The following is a 26,070-nucleotide window of genomic DNA, read 5'->3' as shown; positions in this document are numbered from 1 at the left end:
GGTGGTGATGGTTTCACCCTGAACTGTACACTTAAAATGGTTAGAATGGTTAAAAAAAAAAAAAGTACCAAGGCATGCTAAACCTAGGACTTTCTATCAAATATGTATTTCTGTAAAGGACTTGGCTTTAGAAATCGATACTTGAAAGCCTGTATTGAAATACTCTGGAATCACAACGGCCAAAGCAGTATTAATTATTTAAAATATAAGTGCCGATGTTTGATAGGCTTTTGAGAACCAGTGGATAAAACTCACCAATAAGAACTTTACAGTTTGATTGTGGGTGCTTTTAAAACGATAAGTTTAAAAAAAAGGTTAAGTAATAAATATTTATTCCATATTCAATCCATATTATTCAATCCAATTATTATTCAATATTCAATCCATATGATTCCACCTATTTAAAAAAATATGTTTACTATTAATAAGAAAATCCTTTACTTAAACTTGCATTTAGAAAGTTGCTCCGCCAAGTTCAATATGTTCGATGCTAAGCTGCTAAGTCACTTCAGTCGTGTCCGACTCTGTGCGACCCCATAGACGGCAGCCCACCAGGCTCCCCCGTCCCTGGGATTCTCCAGGCAAGAACACTGGAGTGGGTTGTCATTTCCTTCTCCAATGCATGAAAGTGAAAAGTGAAAGAGAAGTCGCTCAGTCGTGACCGACCCTCAGCGACCCTCAGCGACCCCATGGACTGCAGCCTACCAGGCTCCTCCATCCATGGGACTTTCCAGGCAAGAGTACTGGAGTGGGGTGCCATTGCCTTCTCCGAATATGTGAGATAGTTTTTTCCCAAATGTTCTTGGGCGACACGCCATTAAACCCCTCTCGCTTTCAAAGCTCGGGAAGCTCTTTTGCGCTTTCCTGGGTTCGGTTCTGCCTAGTTCCCAAGCCACAAGGCAGCGCTCGAAGCAAGGAAATCCAGCGGACTCCTGGGCGGGCGTGGGCCCGCGCTTCCGAGGCGGAGGCGTGCCTCTGCGTGACCGCCCCGCCCCGCCCCGTCAGGTTTTCCGCGCGTGCGTCCCACCGCGTTCGCTCATTTCCCGCCACATTTTTAAGTTTCATTTCCTACCGCGATTGCCGATTCCTCCTCCTGCGCCGCCAGTTCCCGGAGCTGGTCTCCCTCAGGGGAACAAGAGAACGCCAGCCATGGCCCCACCGCGGCGAAAGGCGACGCGGAAAGCTTCGGAAACCGCCTCCGGGGTCTCGGCGCCGTGCGTGGAAGGCGGCTTGTCCGCGGAGCCCAGCGAGCCCGCGGCTGTCCCCGAGGCCCCCCGGCCCGGCGCACGCAGGTGCGGTGCCGCTGGGGCGTCGGGCTCCCGGAGGGAGAAGAGCCGCCTGGACCCTCGGGAGAAGCCGCAGGTCCGCGCGCGGGCAGCCCGCGCCGAGGACCAGGCGGAGGGCCCGGCGGCTCCGACCGCGGACGCAGAGCCTCCCGCGGCCCCCGGGCACTCCCTGCCCAGGGCTTCGACTCGCAGCCGGGGAACCGCGAGCTCCGCTCGGGCGCGGAGACCCCAGTCCGGGCCCCCGGAAGGCCCCGGCCTCGGCCCGCGGGCCCCCTCGCCGCATCTCGGGCGAAGGGAGGAGGCGCCCGATGCCTGGAAGCCCCGGGCCGTGCTGGAGAAGTTGAAGTTGAGCCGTCAGGAGATATCCGTAGCGGCGGAGGTGGTGAACAGGCTGGGGGACCACCTGCTGCGGCGGCTGAACAGCCGCGAGTCGGAGTTCAAAGGCGTAGACCTGCTCCGCACTGGGAGCTACTACGAGCGAGTGAAGGTGAGTCGCCGGGCGCCTCCTCCGCAGTTCCCGGGAGAATACCCACCTCCTGCGCGCCCCTCACTTCCTTTCGGAAGTAATGCTTGAGTGGTTTGTGACACCTCATTAAAACGCTGATTTGTTTTGGCTTTCCATTTAGATTGTAAATTGCACCGTCAGAGAATGTTTTACACCATTTTGAACCCTATACGGCTGCTCATTTTTATTGGTCACAACTTGGAACGCTATATGGCTGCTCATTTTATTGGTGTGGACTCAGTGCTATTTGAAGTTCATTGTTGAAGCTGAAACTCCAATACTTTGATCACCTGGAAGAGCTGACTCATTTGAAAAGACCCTGATGCTGGGAAAGATTGAAGGCGGGAGGAGAAGGGGACGACAGAAGATGAGATGGTTGGATGGCATCACCGACTCAATGGGCATGAGTTTGAGTAAACTCCGGGAGTTGGTGATGGACAGGGAGGCCTGGCGTGCTGCAGTCCACGGGGTCGCAAAGAGTTGGACACGACTGAGTGACTGAACTGAACAGTTCTATTTGAGCTTCCCTGGTTAGCACAGTGGTCAAGAATCCGCCTGCCAATGTGGGAGACCTGAATTCGATCTCTGGATGGCGAAGATCCCCTGGAGTAGTTCTTGTTCGGTCACTAAGTCGTGTTTGTCTGACTCTGCCACACCATGGATTGCAGCGCACCAGGCTTCCCTGTCCTTCACCATCTCTGGGAGTCTGTTCAAACTCCTGTCCATTCATTGTGTGATGCCGTGGAACCATCTCATCCTCTGTCTCTCCCTTCTCCCCCTGCCCTCAATCTTTCCCATCATAAGTCTTTTCTTATGAGTCAGCTCTTCCAGGTGGCCAAAGTATTGGAGCTTCAGCTTTAGCATCAGTCCTTCTAATGAACTTTCAGGGTTGATTTACTTTAGGATTGACTAGTTTGATTTCTTTACTGTCCAAAGGACTCTGAAGAGTCTTCTCCAGCACCACAGTTTGAAAGCATCAGTTCTTCACAGGTCCAACCTTCTTTAAGGTCAAACTCTCACATCCATACATGACTACTGAAAAAGCATAGCTTTGACTAGATGGACGTTTTTTGGCAAAGTGATGTTTCTGCTTTTTAATACACTGTCTAGGTTGGTCATAGCTCTTCTTCCAAGGAGCAAGTATCTTTTAATTTCATGGCTGCAGTCACTGTCCACAGTGATTTTGGAGCCCAGGAAAATAAAATCTGTCACTGTTCGTATGTTTTCCCCTTCTATTTGCCATGACGTGATGGGACTGGATGCCATCATCTTAGTTTTCTTAATGGTGAGTTTTAAGCCAGCTTTTCACTTAGCTTTCAGCTTCATGAAGAGGTTCTTTAGTTCCTCTTCATTTTCTGCCATTAGGTGGTATAATTTGCCAGATGGTGATATCATCTGCATATCTGAGGTTATTGATATTTCTCCCTGCAATCTTGATTCCAGCTTGAGTTCCATCCAGCCTATCATCTGCATTATGTACTCTTCATAGAAGTTAATTAAGCAGAGTGACAATATACAACCTTGACGTACTCCTTTTCCTATTTGGAACCAGTCCGTTGTTCCATGTTCCGTTCTAACTGTTGCTTCTTGACCTGCATACAGATTTCTCTGGAGGCAGGTAAGGTGGTCTTGTATTCCCATCTCTTTAAGAATTTTCTACAATTTGTTGTGATCCGCACAGTCAAAGGCTTTAGCATAACCAGTGAAGCAGAAGTAGATGTTGTTCTGGAATTCTCTTGCTTTATCTGTGATCCAGCAGATGTTGGCAATTTGATCTCTGGTTCCTCTGCTTTTTCTAAATCCAGCTTGTACATCTGGAAGTTCTTGGTTCACTTACTGCTGAAGCCTGGCTTGAAGGATCTTGAGTATTACTTTGCTAGCATGTGAAATGGATGCACATAGTTTGAACATTCTTTGGCCTTGTCCTTCTTTGGAATTGAAATGAAAACTGATCTTTTCCAGTCCTGTGTCCACTGCTGAGTTTTCCAAATTTGCTGCCAGTTTGAGTGAAGCACTTGTAACGGCATCATCTTGAAGGATTTTAAATAGCTCAGCTGGAATTCATCATCTCCACTAGCTTGCTTTGTAGTAATTCCTCCTAAGGCCCACTTGACTTAACTCTCCAAGATGTCTGGCTCTGGTTAGTGACCACACCATCGTGGTTATCCAAGTCATTAAGACTTTTTTTTTTTTAAGACTTTTTTTTTTTTTTTTTGTACTGTTCTTCTGGAGTAGCAAATGGCAACCCACTCCAGTATTCTTGCCTGGAAAATTCCAAGGACTGAGGAGCCTGGCAGGCTACAGACCACGGGGTCCCAACAGGTTGAACAGGACTGAGCAGTCACACATGCAGTGATATTTATCACAGGAAGATGTAGTGTATGTACCTGGTTTTAGATCTTAAATGCTTTTAACACTGAAGACCACTCATAATTTCATCTAAAGCTACTTGAAAGCCAAATGAGCAAAACTTATATCAGACTATCTGTCTAGAGCATGATTCTTATTACATAAATATCAAACTGTTCAGTTCTATGCATGGTTCAAAGGAAAAGAGAAAGTTATTAGTTAGAACTCAAGGACAATTAAGACATTTAGAGAGCGGTGTCCAGTCAGAATCACTCTCATTTTTATTTATTTTTTTAAAAACTTTTATATTGGAGTATAGTTGATTAACAGTGTTGTGATAGATTCAGGAGTACAGCAAAATGATTCATTTATACATATATATGTATCTATTTTTTTTCAAATTCTTTTCCCATTTAGGTTGTTATATTGAGCAGAGTTCCTTGTTATCCATTCACAAGTCTCCTTTTTAAAATCAAGCTGATGAAATCCAATGAAATTTGTTTTATCTAAAACATCTATTGATTTTTAAAAATTGATTCTAAAAGGTCTTCATGTTCATTTTAGAGTTGACCCACTGCCTGCCCTCCAGTAGACCATGGCACAGCAGTACTAACCCTCTGTACCTCTGTCCTCAGCCTCTCCTGTATTTGCCACTGTTCTGTGTTGATTTCCCTGGAAAATTCAGAAAAGCACATAAAAGAACAATATTATTGCTTTTTATTTTGTTCACTGTTATTTTGGTGTATTTTTTATTTTATGCATGCACTTGAATTTCAAAATGGGGTTCCAAACTTTCTGAATTGATTCCATTACTTTGAGAAGTAAAAGATACTTCTCATTAACTCTTTCACTTGGATTCATATTGATGCATTTCCATTCATGCATTTTATTGTATGTAGTATCAAATTCTGGGTGAAAATCTGGAAATTTTCTTGTAGAAATCCCTGTGGGCTTGCCAGTTCATATGTTCTTTTTGTCAGTCCCCAGCACCTCACCCCCACCCCCATCTAAGCCACCATCTTTCACCTGAACTTTTGCCTTTCTGATCTCCTTATTTGCCTTCTTGTAATATCTTCTCCACAGAGGCCAGAGTAAATTTTCAAAAATATAAAACTAAAACCTACATTCTCAATGAACACAGTGGAATAAATCTGAACTCCTTTCCAGGATCTACATGTCCTCGCAGAATCTGGGCCATAGCCTCCTCTTCAGCTTTGTTTCATGTCATCTTCCTCTTGTCCACATGGACCTAATTTTTGCTCATTGAGCTAAAATTTTAAATGTTAAATTTTAAATTTAAAATTTTGACAATTCCAAGTTTGAGGAAGATGTGAAGCAACTGAAACTCCTTTATGTTGATGATGGGAGGATAAGTTGGTACTTCCTCTTTTGAAAACTAAAATTTTTTTCTAAAGTTAAAGGTTTGCCTATCCTATGGTCCAGCAGTCCTATTCTGGGTGTATATCCAATAGAAATGAGTGCCCATGGCCACCCAAAGACATGTAAGAATGCTCAGAATACCTATAATAATTAAACTCAGAACTATTTGTAGTTAAAATTGGAAACAATATTCAACAACAGAATACATAAATAAACCTATTTTGGTATATTCCATTAATTGATTGGAATACTATAAAGAATGAGAACTGCCACTATAGATACAGTGATCTGGATGAGTCTCACAATGATGAATGAAAGAAGTCAGATGTAAAGAGTTCCTACTATATGATTTAGTTTATATGATGTTCCCAAACAGGCAAACCTAGCATTTGCTGTTAGAAGTCAGGGTCGTGGCTACTCTTGATGGAGGTTTCTGATCAGAAGTGGGAATGCTGCTGGGCATGGCGGTAGAATGTAGAATTTAGAATGTCCACAAGGCTCACTGTCCTTACTGAGATTCAGCCATTTTTCTTGAATAAATCCTCCTTGGATTGTTGTAGGCCATTTGGTTAATTTACAGAGATCTGAAAAAGCTGAATTTGACCATTTCTGGAGGAGTGGATTTTCAGAGGCTTGTACTTCATTCCCATGGATGGCACTTCAAGTGTTTGTTTAACCCTTGTAGTATCTCCTAGTCAGCTTGGGCTACCATAACAAAATGTCATAGACTGAGAGGCTTAAACAACAGACATTTATTTTCTCACAGTTCTGGAGGCTGGAAGTCCATGATTGGGGTACCAAAATGGCTAGGTTCTGGTGAGGGCTCTCAGCCTGCTTTGCAGACCTTGTTCCTGTATCCTCACCGTGTTCCTCAGCACGTGTTCAGAGAGACATGACTGATCTCACTTCTTATAAGTCCACCAGTCCTGTCAACTAAGACCCTACCCCTTATGATCTCATTACCTTCATTAATTCCTAAAAGCCCTGTCTCCCAAGTATAGTCACATTGAGGGCTAGGGCTTCAGTATATGAATTTGGAGAGGATATAGTTCACACAGCACCTGTACATCTCAATGTGGACTAGCCACATTGATGTGGGGGGCAAAAAACATACGGCCACCAGATAATTGTGTTCAATAAGACAGTCCAGTAGCTGTATTTGAAGCTTACCGCTAATGAGTGAAAGACTCGTGCATTTAAAATATTATTTATTTTTAATTTATTTTGGCTCCATGGGGTCTCAGTTGCAGCACATGGGATCTTATGCGGTGGCATGTGGGCTTCTGTGGAGTTGTGGCACACAGACTGGAGTGCACAGGCTCTGTAGGTGCAGGTCTTGGGCCCAGCTGCCCCACGGCGTGTGCAATCTTAATTCCCTGACAAGGATTGAACCCATGTGCCCTGCATTGCAAGGCAGATTCTTAACCACTGGGGAAGTCCCTGCATTTTTAATATAAGAAAGTAATCATTGATTATAATTGCTATCATTATTATTGTGGTGATGAAGAAGATTCTTTGATGCTCTTTATATATATGATGATATTTATTTTTTAGCCATGCTGTGCAGCTTTTGATATCTTAGTTCCCCCACCAGGGACTGAACATGTGCCCTTGGCAGCAAAAACTTGGAGTCCTAACCACAGGACTTCAAGGAAATACCCTGAAGCTTTTAAAATGCTGTGGTTCAAAGACACTATTTAGTTAGTGTGTGACTTGGAGCTAACACTTAATTTGGATGACAGCTGTAAGGCAAGGGGCCTTGATCAACTAGCCAGGAAGTAACTACACACATTTTTGAGACCAGTGACAGGAGGGTGGCTCAGTGTGTAGCTTGTGACATAAAAGGTGGCATCTTAAAGGTCTTTAATTTTATCAAGCTTTGAACTCAGGGAAAAAAACTGGTACAGATTTTAAACCTTGAATATTATTTTAAATTGTTTTTAAAAATGAGTATAGTTTTTATAAATGAGTATAGAACCTGAAAATTGAAACCAATAATATTTTCCCAGCTCTACTAGTCTCAGTGGGTATAAATATTAGGAATCTTGCTTTTCACAGTATGATTTTAAGTGGAAATTTCATGAAAAAGATTGTAGTGGGTTGGAACATATTTACAGGCAAACACAATCAGTGCTATTTTTCCTGTTTCTTAGATTTCTGCTCCTAATGAATTTGATCTTATGTTCACACTGGAGGTTCCCCGAATTCAGCTGGAAGAATATTGCAACAGTAGTGCTCATTACTTTGTGAAATTCAAAAGAAATCCCAAAGGAAGTCCTCTGGATCAGTTCTTAGAAGGGGGAATCTTATCGGCTTCTAAGATGCTGTTCAAATTCAGGAAAATCATTAAGGAAGAAATTAAACATATTGAAGGTAAGATCTTTGACTTTTGATTCTTTAAGGTCTAATCATATGCACTAATTTCTTCTCCTGATCTTTTTTGATTTCCCTGCAGTAGACTGTTGACTACATGCATGCCAAGTCATTTCAGTTGTGTCCAACTCTTTGAGACCCTACAGAAACTGTAGCCCACTAGGCTCCTCTGTCCATGGGATTCTCCAGGCAAGAATACTGGAGTAGGTGCCATGCCCTCCACCAGGGGATCTTCCTGACTCAGGGATTGAACCCGTGTCTCTTATGTCTCCTGCATTGGCAGGCGGATTCTTTACCACTAGCACCACCTGGGAAGCCCAAACTACCTTCTAGAAACAAGCTTTTGCTCTTAATTTTCGTCTACTGCATTTTCTTGGTATTCATCCTAAATGCTGATTGGCTCTCTTTTGTTTGCCTTTGTTTTTTTTAGCCGCACCATGTGGCCCTGTGGGATCTTAGTTCCCTGATCAGGGATTGAACCTGGGCTCCTGGTGGTGAAAGCACAGAGTCCTAGCCACAGGACCACCAGAGAATTTCCAGTTGGCTCTATTTTAATCTTCACTGAATATTTGCTGAGAAGCTGCCTGCACCCTTGGGTATAGGTGGTTGAGTAAAATCAGCGGGACTCCCCTCCTGAATTTGCAAAAGCAAATTACAGTGTGTGCTTTGAAGGGAATGAACTGGGAGACGTGGTAGCAGTTGGGATAGAGTGGGGGTGGTGGAGTAAAGCCCTGTGGCAGAAAAGAGCTTGATAAGCTCAAGGAGCAAAAAGAGGGCCATGTGGACAAGGGGAGGAGTGACATGAAATGAAGTAAAAGTGGCTATGGGCCAGATTCTAGGAGGACTTGTGGATCCTGGAAAGGAGTTCAGATTTTATGCCATGTTCCATTGAGAATTCAGGTCTTAATTAGAGGGTAATTGATTCCCTTGTGGCCCAGCTGGTAAAGAATCTGCCTGCAGTGCGGGAGACCTGGGTTCATCCCTGGGTTGGGAAGAGCCCCTGGAGAAGGCAAGGGCTACCCACTCTAGTATTCTGGCCTAGAGAATTCCATGGACTGCAAGGTCCATGGGGTCACAAAGAGTCAGACATGACTGAGTGACTTTCATTCATTAATGATTGATTGGCTTCACGCTTTTAAAAATTTGCTCTGACTTCTGTGAAGAAGATAGTTTAAGAAGGCAGTTGAGAGTTTGGCTTTGGATAAGTTAAGAGAATCCTATGGTGAAAAAGTATAGTAAAATGAGAGGGTTCAGGAATGCTGGGGGATGGCCCGGGGGGAAATTGCAGTATTAAGCAGAGTGATAAGAAGAGGATCTCATTAGGGGCTGGAGAGAAGAGAGGGAGCAAAAGGAGACTATGCGTGTTCTGCAGGAATGCTCAGTGTTTACAGCGCACTAACGTCCAGATCATGTTTGCACTTGGTTCGGTTTGTTTTTTGGGGATTGTTGGTAAGTTTGACTCAGAAGTTTCAGTGGAGTCCTCAGCACGTGAGAGAGAAGGGTCAGGATGCTGTAGAGACAGCATAATGGTAATTCTTTAGAAAGTGTTGGCTGCAAAGGAAGAAGGATGGGTAAGTGGGGAGGCAGCATAGATGCAGGGTCAACGGAGAGTGTCCTTTAGGATGAGAGACACTGGATCCCCTTTGTGTGAAGACAGGAATGATCCGGTAGGAGGGGAGGCCACCAATGCAGGAGAGGGAGCGATGGAAGGAGCGAGGTAAGAAGGAAGGGATCCAGAGACCATGTGTTGGGGGGCCTCTGAAAAGTGGATGGACACTCCTAGGTGGTAATAGGACTAAAGGAGACGTCATGGGTAAGAAGGAAGTGGGTTTCTGGATTTAGTGACAAAGAAAATGAGGGTATGTGGTGGGATTTTCTCCTTGGAGATATGTCCTCTCTCCCATTGTCGTCCTTTGCGAAAGTCTTATCTGGGAGAGGTCTTTCACTACTGCTTGTACACCCCGCCCCCCAAAGCCAGTATCTCTCCTCTAGAAGCCTTTCCCAAATTTCTAGCCAGTGGCCATCTCCAGTTGGGTGTCCCACATGCACCTAGAACTCAGTGTAGATGAAATGAAGTTCATCTCAGTCCAGTCTTTCTTCCTTCAGCCAACTCTGTGTTGAACAGTAGACTCAGCGTCAACCATTTCCCAGGCCAGCATCACGAGATGGCCTCCCCGACTCCTACCTTCTCCCTTACCTCACAGATTCAGTTTTATCTACCAGTTCTATTAATTTGAACCTCTTTATTGCTTTCACTTCCAATACATGGGTCTTTTTTTTTTTTTAAATAAAAATTGTCCATAATCAAGGTGTACAACGTGATGTTTTGATACACATAATGAACTGACTAGCACGGTCAAGCTAATTAGCATCTTGTCGCAGAGTTGCCTTTTGTGTGTGAAGTGAGAGTATCTGAAACCTACTCTCTTAGCACAATGCCCATAAACAGTACAGTTGTATTAACAGTACTGTATTAACAGTATTAACAGTACTGTAAGATCTGTATGTTAGATCTCTAGACTTACTCGCCCTATATAACTGCAACTCTGTACTCTTTGATGAACGTCTTCCCATTTTCCCCACCTGCCCACCACTGGTAACCACTGTTGTATAGTCTGCTGCTATGTATTCGACTTTTTTAGATTCTTTGTGTAAATGAGGTCATGCATTTTGCTTAGCACAATGACTTCCACTGCTGACCTGTACCTCCGCAGGAGACACTCAAACACAGTTCTGTCTCAGTCTCTGTGGGGTCTTTGGGTCCTGGTGTGCACAAGGTTTGTTTGAGCCCTCTGAGCATCTCTGGCAGGTATGGGGTTTGATTCTAAATGTAATTTTGCCCCTCCTACCGTCTTGCTGGGGCTTCTCCCCTGCCCGGACATGGGGTAGCTCCTCAAAGATGCTCCAGTGCTTCTCAGCCTCTGCATTGGGAGCGAGGCATCTTAGCCACTGGACTGTCAGGGCTGTCCCTGAGTGTCTTCTGAGTGGTGCGCATGTTTCCTGAGATGGAGGGGTCATGCGCAAACCTGGAAAACAGGGCTGAGTGACAGCTGAGTTACCTGCTCCCACAAGCAGGGTTTCAGTGCAGGTATTACACACACTGACACATGGGAAGCACTCAGATGGCCTGCCCAGGACGCTGAGACTGGATAGGAAGTAGGCGGGGTTGGGGCTGCTCCTGTCTCTCGCCCTGCTCTGCCCCTTCCTTGGGAGGGGACTCCAGCATTCTGGTGGAGCTTTGTTCCCCAGGCTCTAGCTCCCTCTCCCTCTGTGTCACTGGCTGGGCAAGGGTCCATCCTCCCCAAAGGTTTGCTTGTATCTGGTTCACTCTGCTCCCTCTTCCTTTCTTTCCTTTCATACTTTCATCTTAATCCCTTTAAGACCTTGAGGCCTCAAGCCTAGACCATGTCAGCCTCTCTTAAATGTTCAAGCTGGATTTAGTAAAGGCAGAGGAACCAGAGATCAAATTGCCAACATCTGCTGAACATTCAAAAAAGCAAGGGAGTTCCAGAAAAATATCTACTTCTGCTTTATTGACTATGCCAAAGCCTTTGACTGTGTGGATCACAGCAAATTGTGGAGAATTCTTCAAGAGATGGGAATACCAGACCAGCTGACCTGCCTCCTAGGAAATCTATATGCAGGTCAAATCTGTATCCAGTTAGAAATGGATATGGAACAACAGACTGTTCCAAATCGGCAAAGGAGTAAGTAAAGGCTGTATATTGTCACTGTGCTTATTTAACTTCTATGCAGAGTACATCATGTGAAATGCTGGACTGGATGAAGCACAAGCTGAAATCAAGATTGCTGGGAGAATTATCAATAACCTCAGATATGCAGATACCACACTTATGGCAGAAAGCAAAGAATAAAGAGCCTCTCAATGAAAGTGAAAGAGGAGAGTGAAAATGTTGGCTTAAAACTCAACATTCAGATTATAGCATCTGGTCCCATCACTTCATGGCAAAGAGATGGGTAAACAGTGGAAACAGTGACAGACTTTATTTTCTTGGGCTCCAAAATCACTGCAGATGGTGACTGCAGCCATGAAATTAAAAGACACTTGCTCCTTGGAAGAAAAGCTATGACCAACCTAGACAGCATATTAAAAAGTAGAGACATTACTTGCCAACAACAATCCATCTAGTCAAAGCTATGGTTTTTCCAGTAGTCATGTATGGATGTGAGAGTTGGACTATAAAGAAAGCTGAGCACCAAAGAATTGATGCTTTTGAACTGTGGTGTTGGAGAAGACTTTTGAGAGCCCCTGGGACAGCAAGGAGATCCAACCAGTCTATCCTAAAGGAAATCAGTCCTGATTGGAAGGACTGATACTGAAGCTGAAACTCTAATAGTTTGGCCACCTGATGTGAAGAACTGAGTCATTTGAAAAGACCCTGATGCTGGGAAAGATTGAAGGTGGGAGAAGCGGATGACAGAGGATGAGATGGTTGGATGGCATCACTAACTCCATGGACGTGAGTTTGAGTAAGCTCCGGGAGTTGGTGATGGACAGGAAAGCCTGGCGTGCTGCAGTCCATGGGGTCTCAAAGAATTGGACACTACTGAGTGACTGAACTGAATGACTTCCACATTCATCCACATTGTTAACAAATGGCAGGATTTTCTTCCTTGTTACGGCTGAATCATATTCCATTGTCTGTATATGCCACAGTCTCTACTTATTCATCTGTCAGTGGATTGTCTCCATATCTTGGCTGTTGTGAATCATGCTACAGTGAATGACAGTTGCTCCCTGTGTCTTAATGCTCACTGCCTCTCTGTACGACAGGCCTCTGCCCTCTGAGTTGGTCTGTTGCTGTGATCTTTTTTTTTTTTAATTTGGCTGCCCCACATGGCTTGTAGGATCTTAGTTACCAGACCAGGGTTTGAACCCCCACCCTTGACAGCATCAGCTCAGAGTCCCAGCCACTGGACTGCTAGGGACTTCCTGGTGAGGTCTTCTAAATCACGTCTCTCCTTCGTGCTGCTCATCCGACCTCATATGCAGGCCTTCCTCCAACTGCCAAACACAAATTGAAATGAAAATTTAATCACAGCACTCCCAGATCCCACAATCCTTGGGGGCTCCTTGTTTTATATATGAAACAGAATCTTGATGATACCCCACTGCATGAGGGGTATCAATCAATACTGGTTAAATGAGTAAAACACTGCCTTGTGGGGTCATTTTCTTCTTTAGAACTAATTTTTGTCTTACAGTTAGTATTTACAGGTCTCCAATTATAATTATTTTTCCTGTGTTGTCAGAGAAAAATGGATTGATAAGCCCTTTCTTCCTTATTATATCTTTAAACAGATACTGATGTCATTATGGAGAGGAAGAAAAGAGGGAGCCCTGCTGTAACACTTCTGATTAGAAAACCTAGAGAAATATCTGTGGATATAATCCTGGCTTTGGAGTCAAAAAGCAGCTGGCCTGCTAGCACCCAGAAAGGCCTGCCCATCAGTAACTGGCTTGGAACAAAAGTTAAGGACAATCTAAAACGACAGCCATTTTACCTGGTACCCAAGCACGCAAAGGAAGGAAGTCTTTTCCAAGGTATCTTGATTATGAAGCTTTACGTAAAGATATCCATAGATAAAAGAGTCGTTAATGTTACATTCTAGGGCAGTGAAAGATCAACTGGTGCTGTTGGCATTTCAAGAACCATTGGGCTAAGACGGGAGTTTGGTGAGAGATGGAATTGCAAAGGGCATAATTTTAATAGTAATATCGAATACTCAGCTTTAAAATGTTTACTAGCCTGCGTTTGAATGTTGTTTTTGTTTGTTTCTTGCTAGTAAAGAAAAGCAGGACTGGCCTTGCAATCTGACTGCCCTGGATTTGAATCCTGAGGCTTCTTCCCTCATTAGGTGTGTGATCTGGAGCTAGTTATCAAGCCCCTCTAAACCTGTTTTGGTCATCTGCATATGTGGGTTAATCAAAACTACTTGAAAGATTCTGGGAAGATAAAAATGAGGCAGTGCTTGTAGAATCCCTAGTTGAGTTAATGGCAGCTGTGTATTCCTGATGTTATCACCAGAGCCTCAGCTGTCACTCCAGCCTCATTCCTCTCTCCTCTGTCTGCTTCTACTGCTCCCCATGCCGCTGGCAGAACTTCCTTGCAGCCTCAGCTGCGATTCTGCCCACTGGTTGGGTCTCCTCACCTGTGTACCGTGGCCTTCTGGGTCAGGACAGGTTTTCAGGTGGTGGTCTTGGGTAACATTCAAGTTGTGAAGACTGGGCTGAGATAGTCTACAGGTGAAGCTGAATAATGGTGATATCTTCTGAGGTAGAAAAAAAATTCACCGATTATTTTCTTTTTCTCTCATAAATTATAAAGGACTTTTAGCACCTACTACTGCTGGACTCCAAGGAAATTGGAGGACAGATAACAAAAGAAGCCAAGTTATCTGATAACAGATGAGATCAGATAACAAATGAACATATCCAAGAAATCGTCCATCATGCTTAGTTTGATGGCTTGTTTTGTGGACACACCTCATAACTTTATATTGCATATATGTAGGAGTCATTTTCTGTAAGAAAAGTTGTTTATAAGAAGGAATTACATGTATCATGATTTTGTGAAAGGAATATAACTTTCTGGAGAAGGGTGTACAGTTTCTAGCAGGGCTATCCCAAGAAACCCTCATTGCATGTGATACAGAAATTTCAACAGGACCCATACTGCTCTCTTTGTGGCCCTTGGCCAACTACCTTGGGGGTGACTGGGAGACCCATCAGCCTAGAGATGAGGAAGCATGCTTCAGTGGCCATGTGGCTATACAAAGGCCAGTGTGGTTAGATAGTTCCTCATATCCATGCCTAAGATAAAAGTGGAGGCGGTCAGGCACTCAGCTGACCTCTGCTCTGGCACCCTTGGCTGGTCTCCATCTCTCCTCATTTCAGATTATTCATATTTAGGCAAAACCCTGTGGCTATGTCTGTGTGTATCTGAGTGGCTAAGAGGGGCAATGAAAATAACTTGTATTATCAATAGATAGGTATGTATTACACCTATATTAGCTTTTTTCTTTTCAAATATCTTATTAAAAATATCCTGGTCACAGGTATATTTTAAAATATATACTTTGATTTTTTTATCAAAAATTTCAATCTTTTTTGAATCAAAAATAATGATTTTGATATTATCAAAAAATGAAAAAAAATTGTTATCAAAATAATAATACAGGTGTTGTTACCAAGAATATAATTATTTTTTAAAAGTATAAACTTTATTTGCAGTTCTTTTTGTTAAGATAAAAAGACAATCAAAATATTAAGTTTATTTTCTGACCTTAAGACTTGAAACATAATAGTTTTTATTACACTAAAATGTACAAACATTAAAATACAAATTCCTTCAAACTGGTAATCATCCATAGTTGACTTTATCTAACAAAAGAGATTGAACATCAACTAAATACAAGTATCATTATGTATAAAATAAAACTAGAAGATATTTCTTTGCATTAAAGATCATTTTCACAATGATACTTAATGAGCATGGCAAGGACTATACATTTCATCACATTTATCAATACCTCATGTCAAAATGTATGCAAAGAATGCTAAAATAGAAAAAAAAATCAGTAAAACTGCAGCGTTCTCAAATATCTAAATTGTCTGCCTACATTTTAAATTCATTTAAATGCAAAAAAGTTATTCATCAATTTCAGTTCTGATATTCCAGTCAATGAACATGAAAAGCTTTATTTAAAAAGAATAATCCATACACTGTTGATGGAAGTGTTAAATGGTACAATCACTTTGAAAAACAGTCTGGCAGTTTCTTATACAGTAAAACATATGTCTTCCCTAATCCAACATGAAGTCCATAACACATTTATACAAGAATATACATAACAGCCAAAATCTGTAAATAGCCCAGAAGTCCATCAAAAGATAATGGATATAATGTTTATAAACTAGAATACTACTCAGCAACAGAAATCAATGAACTACTGATAAAAGAGGGTCTTAAAAACATTAAGACAGGTGAAAGAAAACAAACGAAAGGTCCGTACTGTATAAGCTCAATTATATTACATTTGAGAACAGGCGAGATTTATCTACAGTTTTTTATTTTTAATTAGAACATGGGTTGCCTGAGGTGACTGGATTGATTAGGCAGGGGCACAAGAGAACTTTCTGGAGTGATGATAACTTTTTAACTCCAGATACGGCTTAAATTACACAGGTATAGTCATTTGTCAAAACTCATCAAATGCAATATTTAAGATTTGTGTGTTTCACTGTTTGCAAATCTTACCTTAAGTATCAAACACACACAGATAAATACTGACCTCCGAAAATCATGCTGACATGTTTATGGGTAAAGTATTCTAGCTAATTCCACAACTTGTTTTAAAATAACATTTTTCTCGGGCATCCCTGGTAGTACAGTGGTTAAGAATCCACCTGCCAGTGCAGGGGACATGGGTTTGATCCCTGGTACAGGAAGATCCCACATGCCACAGGGCAGCTAAGCCCAGGCACCACAAACTACTGAGCCTGAGCTCTAAGACCTGGAGCAGCAACTACCGAGCTCATGTTCTGCAGCTACTGAAGCCTGGTGGGTTAAGCTAACCAACTCAGCATGCTTAAAATTCATTTTCATTATTGTTTCTAATTTTAGACATTGGATTTTAAATGTTGATTTAGTTTTGTTTTTTAAATTTATAAAGCATTCATATGGTCTCAAAGTCAAAGCTACAGAGAAAAGTATTCTTAGGGAAACACAGCTTCCCTGTATGTTTCTTCTACCCTCTTCTCTCCTTTCCCGATTGGAAATCCATTAATTGTTTTGGGTTTACCTTTCGTTTTTAAAAAGTACAAGCATTTTTTGTCTGTAATATATATGCGTATGTATATATATTTATATGCAACCCCCTTTTTAAGATAATGAGTACATTTTTTCTATTTTTACTTAATATCTTGGCTATCACGCCATAGCTCTATATAGAGATAGCACTCATTCCTTTTTTTGTTTTTTAAAATACTTCTATGTATTTACTTTCTTTTGGCTATGTTGGGTCTTCATTGCTCCTTAGCCTTTTCTCTGGTTGTGGAGAGCTGGGGGCTCCTCTCTAGCTGTGGTGCGCAGACTTCTTGTTGCGGCAGCTCTCTTGTGGTACACAGGCTTCAGTGGTCGTGGCCTCCAGGCTCTGGGGCACAGGCTGTATAGTTATGGTGCACGGGCTTAGTTTCTCCAAGGCCTGTGAGATCTTCCCAGATCAGGGACCTAACCTGTGTCTACTGCCGATCCTTTGTTGCCAGGCGGATTCTTTATCACTGAGCTACCATGGAAGACCAGCACTCATTTCTTCTTTTAACAAAATTTTTATGCTCTTTTTAAAGGTTACTTTCTATTGAGAATTATTGCAAAATATTAGCTATATATTTCCTGTGTTGTATGATGATACATCCTTGTAGTCTTATGCCCAGTAGTTTGTCTTTCCCACTTCCTCACCCCTGTATTGCCCCCTCCACTGGTAACCACTCATTTATTGTCTTTTATCTGTGAATCTTATTGTTATTTTCACTAGTTTATTTTTTTAAGTTCCATGTATAAAATCATGTCATAGAGTGTTTTTGTCTTTCTCTGTCTGACTTATTTCATTTCGCATAATGCCCTTCAAGTCTGTCCATGTTGCTGCAGATGGCAAAATTTCATTCTTGTTTTTAATGACTGAGTAGTATTCCACTGTATATATACCACAGCTGCTTTATCCATTCATCTGTTGATGGACACTTGGGTTACTTTCATATCTTGACAATTGTGAACAATGCGGCTGTGAACATTGAGGTATGTGTACCTTTTCAAAAACCCCACCAAGGGTTTTTTTGAGCACCCATTCCTTTTTACAGTCTATTTTTGCAGTTTGTCAAGGAATAGTAAATCCATATCTAATTTTGCTAGTATTGCCAAAGTAACCTCCATACAGAATTACCAATTTGCATTCCCAACAGCTGCGTGTAGGAAAGTACCCAGTTCACCCTCAGCTTCATCAACAGAACTCATTAAACTTTGGAATGTTTGCCAATAACTCAAAAAAGGGAGAAATGATACCTCAATGTCGTTATTTAAAATAAACTTTTAATTTTAGAATAGTTTAAGATTTGCCAAAAAAGTACAAAGATAGTATAGAGAATTCCTATATACCACATAACCAATTTTCCATTTTAGCATCTTACATTAATATGACACATTTGTCACAATTAATGAACCAATATTAATGTAGTCCTGTTACTTAGATTTCCTTAGTTTCTACCTGATGTCCTCCTTCTGTTCCAGGAGCCCATGTAGGATGCTACGTTCCATATAGTCGTCATGTCTCCTTAGTTTCCTCTTGACTGTGACAGTTTCTCAATCTTTGTTTTTGGTGACCTTGACAGTTTTGAAGAGTACCAGTCAGATATTTTGTGGAACAGCCCTCATTTGGCATGTGTCTCATGTTTTTCTTGTGATTAGATTGCAGTTCTGGGTTTGGGGGAGGAGGACTACAGAAATGAAGTGCCGTTCTCATAACATTGCGTCAATGGTACATCGTGGGCCTGACTTAACACTGCTGGTGTGGACCTTAATCTCCTGGCTCAGGGAGTGTTTGCCAGGTTTCTTCCCTGTTAAGATCTTCTCTTTCCCCCCTTTTCATACTGTGCGTTTTGGAAGGAAGTCACTGTGCACAGCTCACACTTAAGCTCACCTCTTTAAGAGCAGAGTATTTACACAAATTATTCAGAATTCTTCTGCATGGGAGATTTATCTCTTCTCTCTAATCTGTTTACTTAAACCATATCAGTATGGACTCATGGGTATTTGTCTCATATTTTGGGCTATAATTCAATACTGCTTTCATTTTGTTGCCTAAATTGTTCTAGCTTTGGTCTTCAGGAGCTCTTGCAGTTGGCTCCTGTATCCTTTGGACATATGTCCCATAATTGTGGTTTTTTTGGTTTTTATTTTTCAGTACTCATTCACTTTCTGGCACTACAAGATGCTCCAGGCTCATCTTGCGTAATTCCTGCTTCAGTCCTAGAATCAGCCATTTCTCCAAGGAACTTTCTGGATCATTTTATTGTAGAATGTATACTAGAACTGTAGAAGTGTGATCTGGGTGCTATGTGTGTTCTGCTGCTAGGGTGTCATCCCTTTCAGCTAGGGGAGCAAGGAAATAAGTGTATGTATACTATCCCCAGGATATGCACAGCTCACCACCTGTATTTGTATCAAGTGGTACATGAGTTCATGCTGATGCCTCTAACTGTAATCCGTTACCACGTGGGTCATCTTGCCCTCCCTCCTTGCTATCTGTAACCTTTCATTCCAACAGTGAGAAACCTGGCTCCTACCATCTGCCACCCACCTAGCCCATCGTTCCTTGTTCAGTTCCCACCCACACATATGAGCGCTTCAGAATTGCAAACCCATTCCCCTGTGTGCACGGGGCACATGTACCGTTCCTTTCACCTTCAGTCTTACAGACCCTGTTTCCAAAGCAACTTCAGTCAACACCTTTTGCCCCCAGCCCCTTCAGGGAGGTTGTGTCATATGTTTGTGATACAGTTAGAGCCCCTTTTCACAGTGTGCATTCCTTCCTGAGATCCCTTGACCATCTTAAATGACTTTTTTTAACAGTTTGTGTATGTTAAGGTTCACTCTTCATGCCATGAAGTCCTATTGGTTTTGACAAATGCATTGCATCATTATCTATAATTACATAATGTTTTCACTTCCCTGAAAAGTCCCTCTACTTACTCAACCTTCCCCATCTCAAATCTCTGGCAACCACTGATCTGTTTACCATCTCTGCAGAGTTTGCCTTTTCCAGAATGGCATGAATGGATTGTTGTAAATGGATTTATATAGCAGCAGTGAGCACACCTCTCTCTGTGCCACCTTTTCCATATATTTATTATCTGTATATTATGTATGTATTATATGCTTTTTTCTGTCCCCCCAAAATCTTTGTCTGTCCATGGGCTATATACCATTATGTCATACATAATGTCACTTTATAAGTCTCAATAGTTGCTTTCCCACTCTGTCCTTCTTCAAGAGCATTTTAGATATTCTTGACCCTTTGTTATTTTTATAAAAATGTTGGTATTGTCAAGTTCCACAAACATTTTTTTCTGGAGTTTTGATTGTGAGAGCATTGAATCTGCAGATGAATTTGGGGAGATGTGATGTATTTATAATAATGAGTCTTTAATTCATGTGCAGGTGCACATCTCTGTTTATTTGGATTGCCTCTAATACTTTTCAGTGAAGTTTTAGAATGTTCTCCACAGAAATTTTGTATATCTTTTATCAGATTTACTCATAGGCAGTTGTAACATTATGAAAAATTGTAAAACAGATAAGTAGACTGAAGAATATATGGAACTCACACATACCTGTCATTATGTTTCTTTTGTATTTTCTATACACACGATTATATCATTGATCAGAAATGATGGCTTTGTTTTTCTCTTTCCAGTGCTATCACCCTATTTTTCCTTCTCTTACTGTGCCTGCTACGATAGCTATTGCATGTCAAACGGAATGAGGATAGCAGCCTACATTCCTGTTTTCAAAGAAAAAACTTCAACTTTTTATGTTAGATTATCATATTGCTATCATCAGATCAAGGTTCCATTTGCATTTAAATTACTGAAAGGTGTTTAAACGATGAATGAATATTAAATTTTATTGGCTGCATTTTCTGCATCTGTTGAGTTGGTCATATGTTTCTCCCCTGTTCTGTTAATGCTACAGGTTGTGTTGATTGACTTTTAAAATGAATTGATTGACTTTTAAAACCAATGCCTGGTATTAAAACTCAACAGTGATAGGATGGGTCAGAGCTATCCATGGTAAAACTTGGGGAGACAGGGGAAATCATTCTATTACGTAAAATTCCAAAAATAGAAAAAAAGGAAATGTTCCCTGATTCATTTTGCATAAATACTAAAACTTTGCAAGGATAGTATAAAAGAATAAACAATATAGAGACAAAACATCAGCAAACAGAATTTAGCAACACATAAAAAGCAATAGATCTTACCATAGCTCACTATATTAAGCTCTGACTTCTTCCCCTAATTGTTCTCTATCTTGGCCCATTGTTTGCTTGGTCAAATCACTTGTTTTAATATGTAAGCACATTATTTATCCGTTCACTTCTTTTGGTCTGTCTCCTCCTAGAAATTTTTCAGAATTATATTTTAATGAAGGAAATCACTTAAATATTTGTTACTGGATGCTTTTGGTAAAGTGCTTTTATGTTTTTCTTTTGGATATTAAGAAGAAACATGGCGGCTGTCCTTCTCTCACATTGAAAAGGCCATTTTGACAAATCATGGACAAACTAAAACATGCTGTGAAACTGAAGGAGTAAAATGTTGCAGGTAACCTCCTTATTTTGTAAATGACAGACATACCAATAGAATGCTTAGTTCTTTGCTGACTCCATAGTTGAAACCTGAAGATTACCACTGCTGGGTTGAGTCCTGGGGGCAGCACATGGCTGGATTGATCAGGGGTATTGGAGTGTAAACATGAAACCAAGGACGCCAGGTCCAAGGGACTAAGGAAAGAATGTTGTTAGAAGCAATGCTGGGACCTCCCTGGTGGCCCATGGTTAAGGCTTCAGCTTCCAGTGCAGAGGGTACGGGATCAATCCCTGGTCGGGAAGCTAAGATTCCCGTGTGCCTTGAGGCACAAAAACTAAAACATAAAACAGAAGCAGAATTGTAACAAAATTTGATAAAGACTTTAAAAATGGTCCATATTAAAAAAATAATCTTAAAAAAAAAAGGGACTGCTGGGGAGCATAGACCTGAGCCTGGATGCTATGGACGTCTGAGAGGAGGAAAGAGTGGAGGGTGTGAATACTAGCCATGACAGTTGGGTTTGCCTTAACGTTCTGGTTGGTTCAAGGCAATGAATAATAATGTTGCAATAATGGGAAGAGACCAAAGGACCACTCTTATTGGGTGCTGGTGCTTGCTTTGAGATGGTTTAGCTATGAGGAAGGCCAGGGAATGACAAGCCAAGTTTGAAACAGCACTAAGATGTGGGTAATTATTTTTCTTGATTAGCATACATACCATAAAGAACTGAGTTTTGAAAAGAATCATTCATTTCAGTTTCTCAAGTTGGGCTTTCCTGATAGCTCAGTTGGTAAAGAATCTGCTTGCAATGCAGGAGAGCCCAGTTTGATTCCTGGGTCCGGAAGATCTGCTGGAGAAGGGACAGGCTACCCACTCCGGTATTCTTGGGCTTCCCTTGTGGCTCAGCTGGTAAAGAATCCACATGCAATGTAGGAGACCTGGGTTCGATCCCTGGGTTGGAAAGATCCCCTGGGGCAGGGAAAGGCTACCCACTCCAGTATTCTGGCCTAGAGAATTCCATGGACTGAGTATAGTCCATGGAGTTGCAAAGAGTCGGACATGACTGAGCGACTGTCACTTTCACTTTCACTTTCAAAGCTGAATAGAATAAGGATCACAGAAGTTAAAAGGTTAAACCAAGGATACCCAAAGTGTGGGCACAGAGGGTTCTTTAAGGCTTCACATGCAGGCTTTGAAGCAAGCATTAAGAAAAGTCTATTGTTGATAAGGCTTAATAATTTTATAAACATTAAGTTTTGTCAGCTACCAAAATAACTGAATGATTAATCTAAATCAAAATAAGACAATGATTTTATAAAAATTAAAACAAGATTTTTCTAAATACTAAACTGGATGAATAATGTAAAATATCTGTTAGTTTTCATGTAGTTGAATTAATCCTAATAGAATAAAAACTTAAGCTATGAATGGGGAAGAGGGAAGGAGAAAATATGTTTTTGAAACTTTTAAAGTATGTATTTGAAAAAATAATTAGGTTTTATAATATAATATAATAATTATATTATTTATACATATCTTTGGGCTTCCCTAGTAGCTCAGCATAAAGAGTCCACCTGCAATGCAGGAGATGTGGGTTCAATCCCTGGGTTGGGAAGATCCCCTGGGGAGGGCATGGCAACCCACTCCAGTATTCTTGCCTGGAGAATCCCATGGACAGAGGAGCCTTGCGGGGTACAGTAAATAGGGTCAGAAAGAGTCCTACAGGACTGAAGTGACTGAGCACGCACGCACACATACATACCTTTATTGTTTTTTGTGTCTTTATAAAAAATGTATTATATATCTGTATTGTTTACTACATCTTTGTATGTTTTTCCTGTAAGATGCCTGAAGTTGTTTGTGGAATGAAAAAGGTTGTAAAGAAATAAAAATAAATGCTTCTGTTTTCTATTCAACAGGAAAGAGTGTTTAAAGCTGATGAAATACCTTTTAGAACAACTGAAAAAAAAGTTTGGAAAGCAAAGGGGACTGGATAAGTTCTGTTCTTATCATGTGAAGACTGCCTTCCTTCATGTCTGTACCCAGAACCCGCATGACAGTTGGTGGCTCTACAAAGACCTGGAGCTCTGCTTTGATAACTGTGTGACATACTTTCTTCAGTGTCTCAAGACAGAACACCTTGAGCACTATTTCATTCCTGATGTCAATCTCTTCTCTCGAGACGAAATTGGCAAGCCAAGTAAAGAATTTCTGTCAAAGCAAATTGAATATGAGCAAAACAATGGATTTCCGGTTTTTGATGAGTTTTGAAATTTTATTTTTAAGAAGAACCCAAGAATTAGAGTGACTTTATAATAATTGAAATGTATCACAACAGTGATTGACTAAAATGAATATAATTATTCAGCCATCAGTTTGTCTTCATCAAGTCTAATCAATATAAAAGGATGGATTATCCTAGAAAAGAGATTATTTAATAGAAGCAAAGGAGTATTTAAGGGTCTCCCTGGTGGTCCAATGGTTAAGAATCTACCTGCCAATGCAGAGGACATGAGTTTGATCTTTGCTCTGAGAAGATCCCACATGTCCCGGGGCAACTCACCACGTGTCACCACTACTGAGCCTGAGCTCTGGAGCCTGCAAGTCGCAACTGCTGAGCCCATGTGCTACAGTACCCGCTAGAGCCTGTGGAGCCTGTGCTCCGTAACAAGAGAAGTCACTACAGTGAAAGGTCCTCAAACTGCTAGAGAATAGCTCTCATTCTCTGCAACTAGACAAAGCCCTCATGCAGCAACAAAGACCCAGCCATCAATAAATAAATAAGTAAATCTTTTAAAAACAAAGAAGTATTTAAAGTATAAAAGCTTTATCAGAGTGGGGTGAAAAGGACAAAATACAGATCACCTCAATTAAATTCATCAAGCACTTACTGAACAGCACTCCTGACCTAGCACAAATGTGTGGAAGGTGGCAAGGGACAATGTTAGAAATGATCATTGCCTCTATGAACGGGGTAGATTTTATTGAACATATGAATATATTTGGAAGTAGTGTCCTGTCCTATGTGATAGGATAGGTAAGAGGGAAATGAAAAAATCGGTTCTGCATGTCTTGGGAAATTGATTATCTTTTATAGAAAAATATAGGATACTTTACTACATGGCTAAATATAAAACATAACTTATTTTCTTTTACTTTCAGTAATATTTTATATGTATTTCTGAAAAAGCAATAATACACATATGGTACAAAACTGAAAGAGTATGAAAATGTTACCCTCTCTCCTCTACTCAGCATTCAACTTGAGGGAGCTGCTGCTTGTTAACTTTTTTCTATTCATGTATTTTGCACATTTTCTTATTGGCTGTTTTATTGTTTTCTCATCATCATTTTATTTTGTTGTCATTCTCATGTAACGATTAACTTCTGTGTGGATTGTCTATATTTTTTGTGTCTTTTTGTGAGTGAGGTTTTAAAATTTACTTCTTGAACTTATCAGTCTTTATGTGCAATTTTATGTATCTTGTTTAACAACCAAATGTGTTTGAACATACTAATCATTGGACATTTGGAGAAGAGTTTCAGTGATAAATAAATAGAAAATAGTATGATAAATAAATAGAAAATCGGGCAAACAAAAAAATCCAAGCTTCTTTTAACTCCAGGAAAAATTGTGTCCAAGAAAAGAAAATTAATCATAGTTTAGTTTGAGAATATTGCTCAGCTGTATTTATGAAGTCAAAGTAATATTATAACTACTGGCTATTAATTTTATCAGAATTATGATTAGTTATATGGAGAAGATAGGGTAACAGTCCGAGTGCTTATGTGTAACAATGATGGTGGAGTTGGGCTATATTGGTTTTCTACTGTTGCATTAAACTTACCATGAAATTAGTGGCTTGAACAATACACATTTATTATCTCACCATTTCTCTGGGACAGGCTTCTGGGATGGGTCTACACAACATCTCACAAGACTTCAGTCAAGGTGTAAGTGGGGTTGCAGTCTTATCTGAGGCTTCCCCAGAGAATTCAGTTTCTTATGGTTGTAAGACTGAAGACTTCAATTTCTTGTTGACTGTTGGCCAGAGATTGTCCTCAGCTGCTAGAAACTGCCTTCAGTTCCCTGCCGTGTGAACCGGCCAGCATTGGCAGCCCCCAGCATGTCAGCAGTTCACTGCTGGCAAGGGAGGGAAAAACTCCAGCAAGAGGGTGCAACAGTCTTATTTCACCTAACAGCGAACATGTAATCGTGTGTATCTCATAACCATTACCACATAATTGGTTGAAAGCAAGTCACTATTTCCACCCATATTCAAAGGGAGGGGAATCACTGAAGAGTGTTAGGTCAGTTTAAACAACTGTATAGTTAGGGGGAAGACTGTTCCCCTGAGACCAGTCCTGACACCAATTGCAGCTTGAGGAGGTTCTCCAAATCATTCTTAGGTTTGATAAGTCACTGGAAGATAGAACTCAACTTAAACCAGTATATTCATGGTTACAGTTTATTACAGGGTAAAGATACAGGTTTAAATTAGCCAAGGGAAAGAAAATGTCCACAAGGGTACCAAACACTGAGGTTCTGTTCTTTTTGCCTGGGAAGTCATGGATATGTTTTTATCTCTTGTCATTAGTGAGTAACAATAAACACAAATACTGCCAACCAGGGAAGCTCACCTGAGTTGAGAGTTTTTATTGGACCTCAGTGATTGTCTTGATTTAATGCTATGTTTTCAGTTTTGTTATCAGTTATCCTAGCTTTTGGGCTTCCCAGGTGGCTTAGTTGTAAAGAATCCACCTGCCAATGCAGGAGACACAGGTTTGAT

The 26,070-nt window shown here is 41.1% G+C and overlaps 1 protein-coding gene across 1 annotated transcript; it reads left to right on the top strand.

Annotated features, from left to right (window-relative positions):
• The first annotated feature begins 967 nt into the window (after nt 1–967).
• CGAS (cyclic GMP-AMP synthase) lies at nt 968–25,138 on the top strand. Its single transcript, XM_002690020.7, has 5 exons — nt 968–1,773; nt 7,674–7,893; nt 13,217–13,459; nt 21,193–21,295; nt 23,200–25,138. Exons 1-5 carry the CDS (start codon nt 1,150–1,152, stop codon nt 23,549–23,551), a joined length of 1,542 nt encoding a protein of 513 aa, XP_002690066.3. The 5' UTR covers nt 968–1,149; the 3' UTR covers nt 23,552–25,138.
• The last annotated feature ends 932 nt before the right edge of the window (nt 25,139–26,070 follow it).

Source organism: Bos taurus, chromosome 9 (genome assembly GCF_002263795.3).
Source record: "Bos taurus isolate L1 Dominette 01449 registration number 42190680 breed Hereford chromosome 9, ARS-UCD2.0, whole genome shotgun sequence".
NCBI classification, from domain to species: domain Eukaryota; kingdom Metazoa; phylum Chordata; class Mammalia; order Artiodactyla; family Bovidae; genus Bos; species Bos taurus.
This window is presented reverse-complemented; position numbering and strand designations above follow the sequence as displayed.

Coding starts and splice junctions, on each gene's coding strand:
- CGAS (XM_002690020.7), top strand. CDS start 1,150: ATGGCCCCACCGCGGCGAAAGGCGACGCGGAAAGCTTCGGAAACCGCC. Junction 1,774..7,673: donor GCTACTACGAGCGAGTGAAG/GTGAGTCGCCGG, acceptor CCTGTTTCTTAG/ATTTCTGCTCCTAATGAATT. Junction 13,460..21,192: donor GGAAGGAAGTCTTTTCCAAG/GTATCTTGATTA, acceptor TTGGATATTAAG/AAGAAACATGGCGGCTGTCC.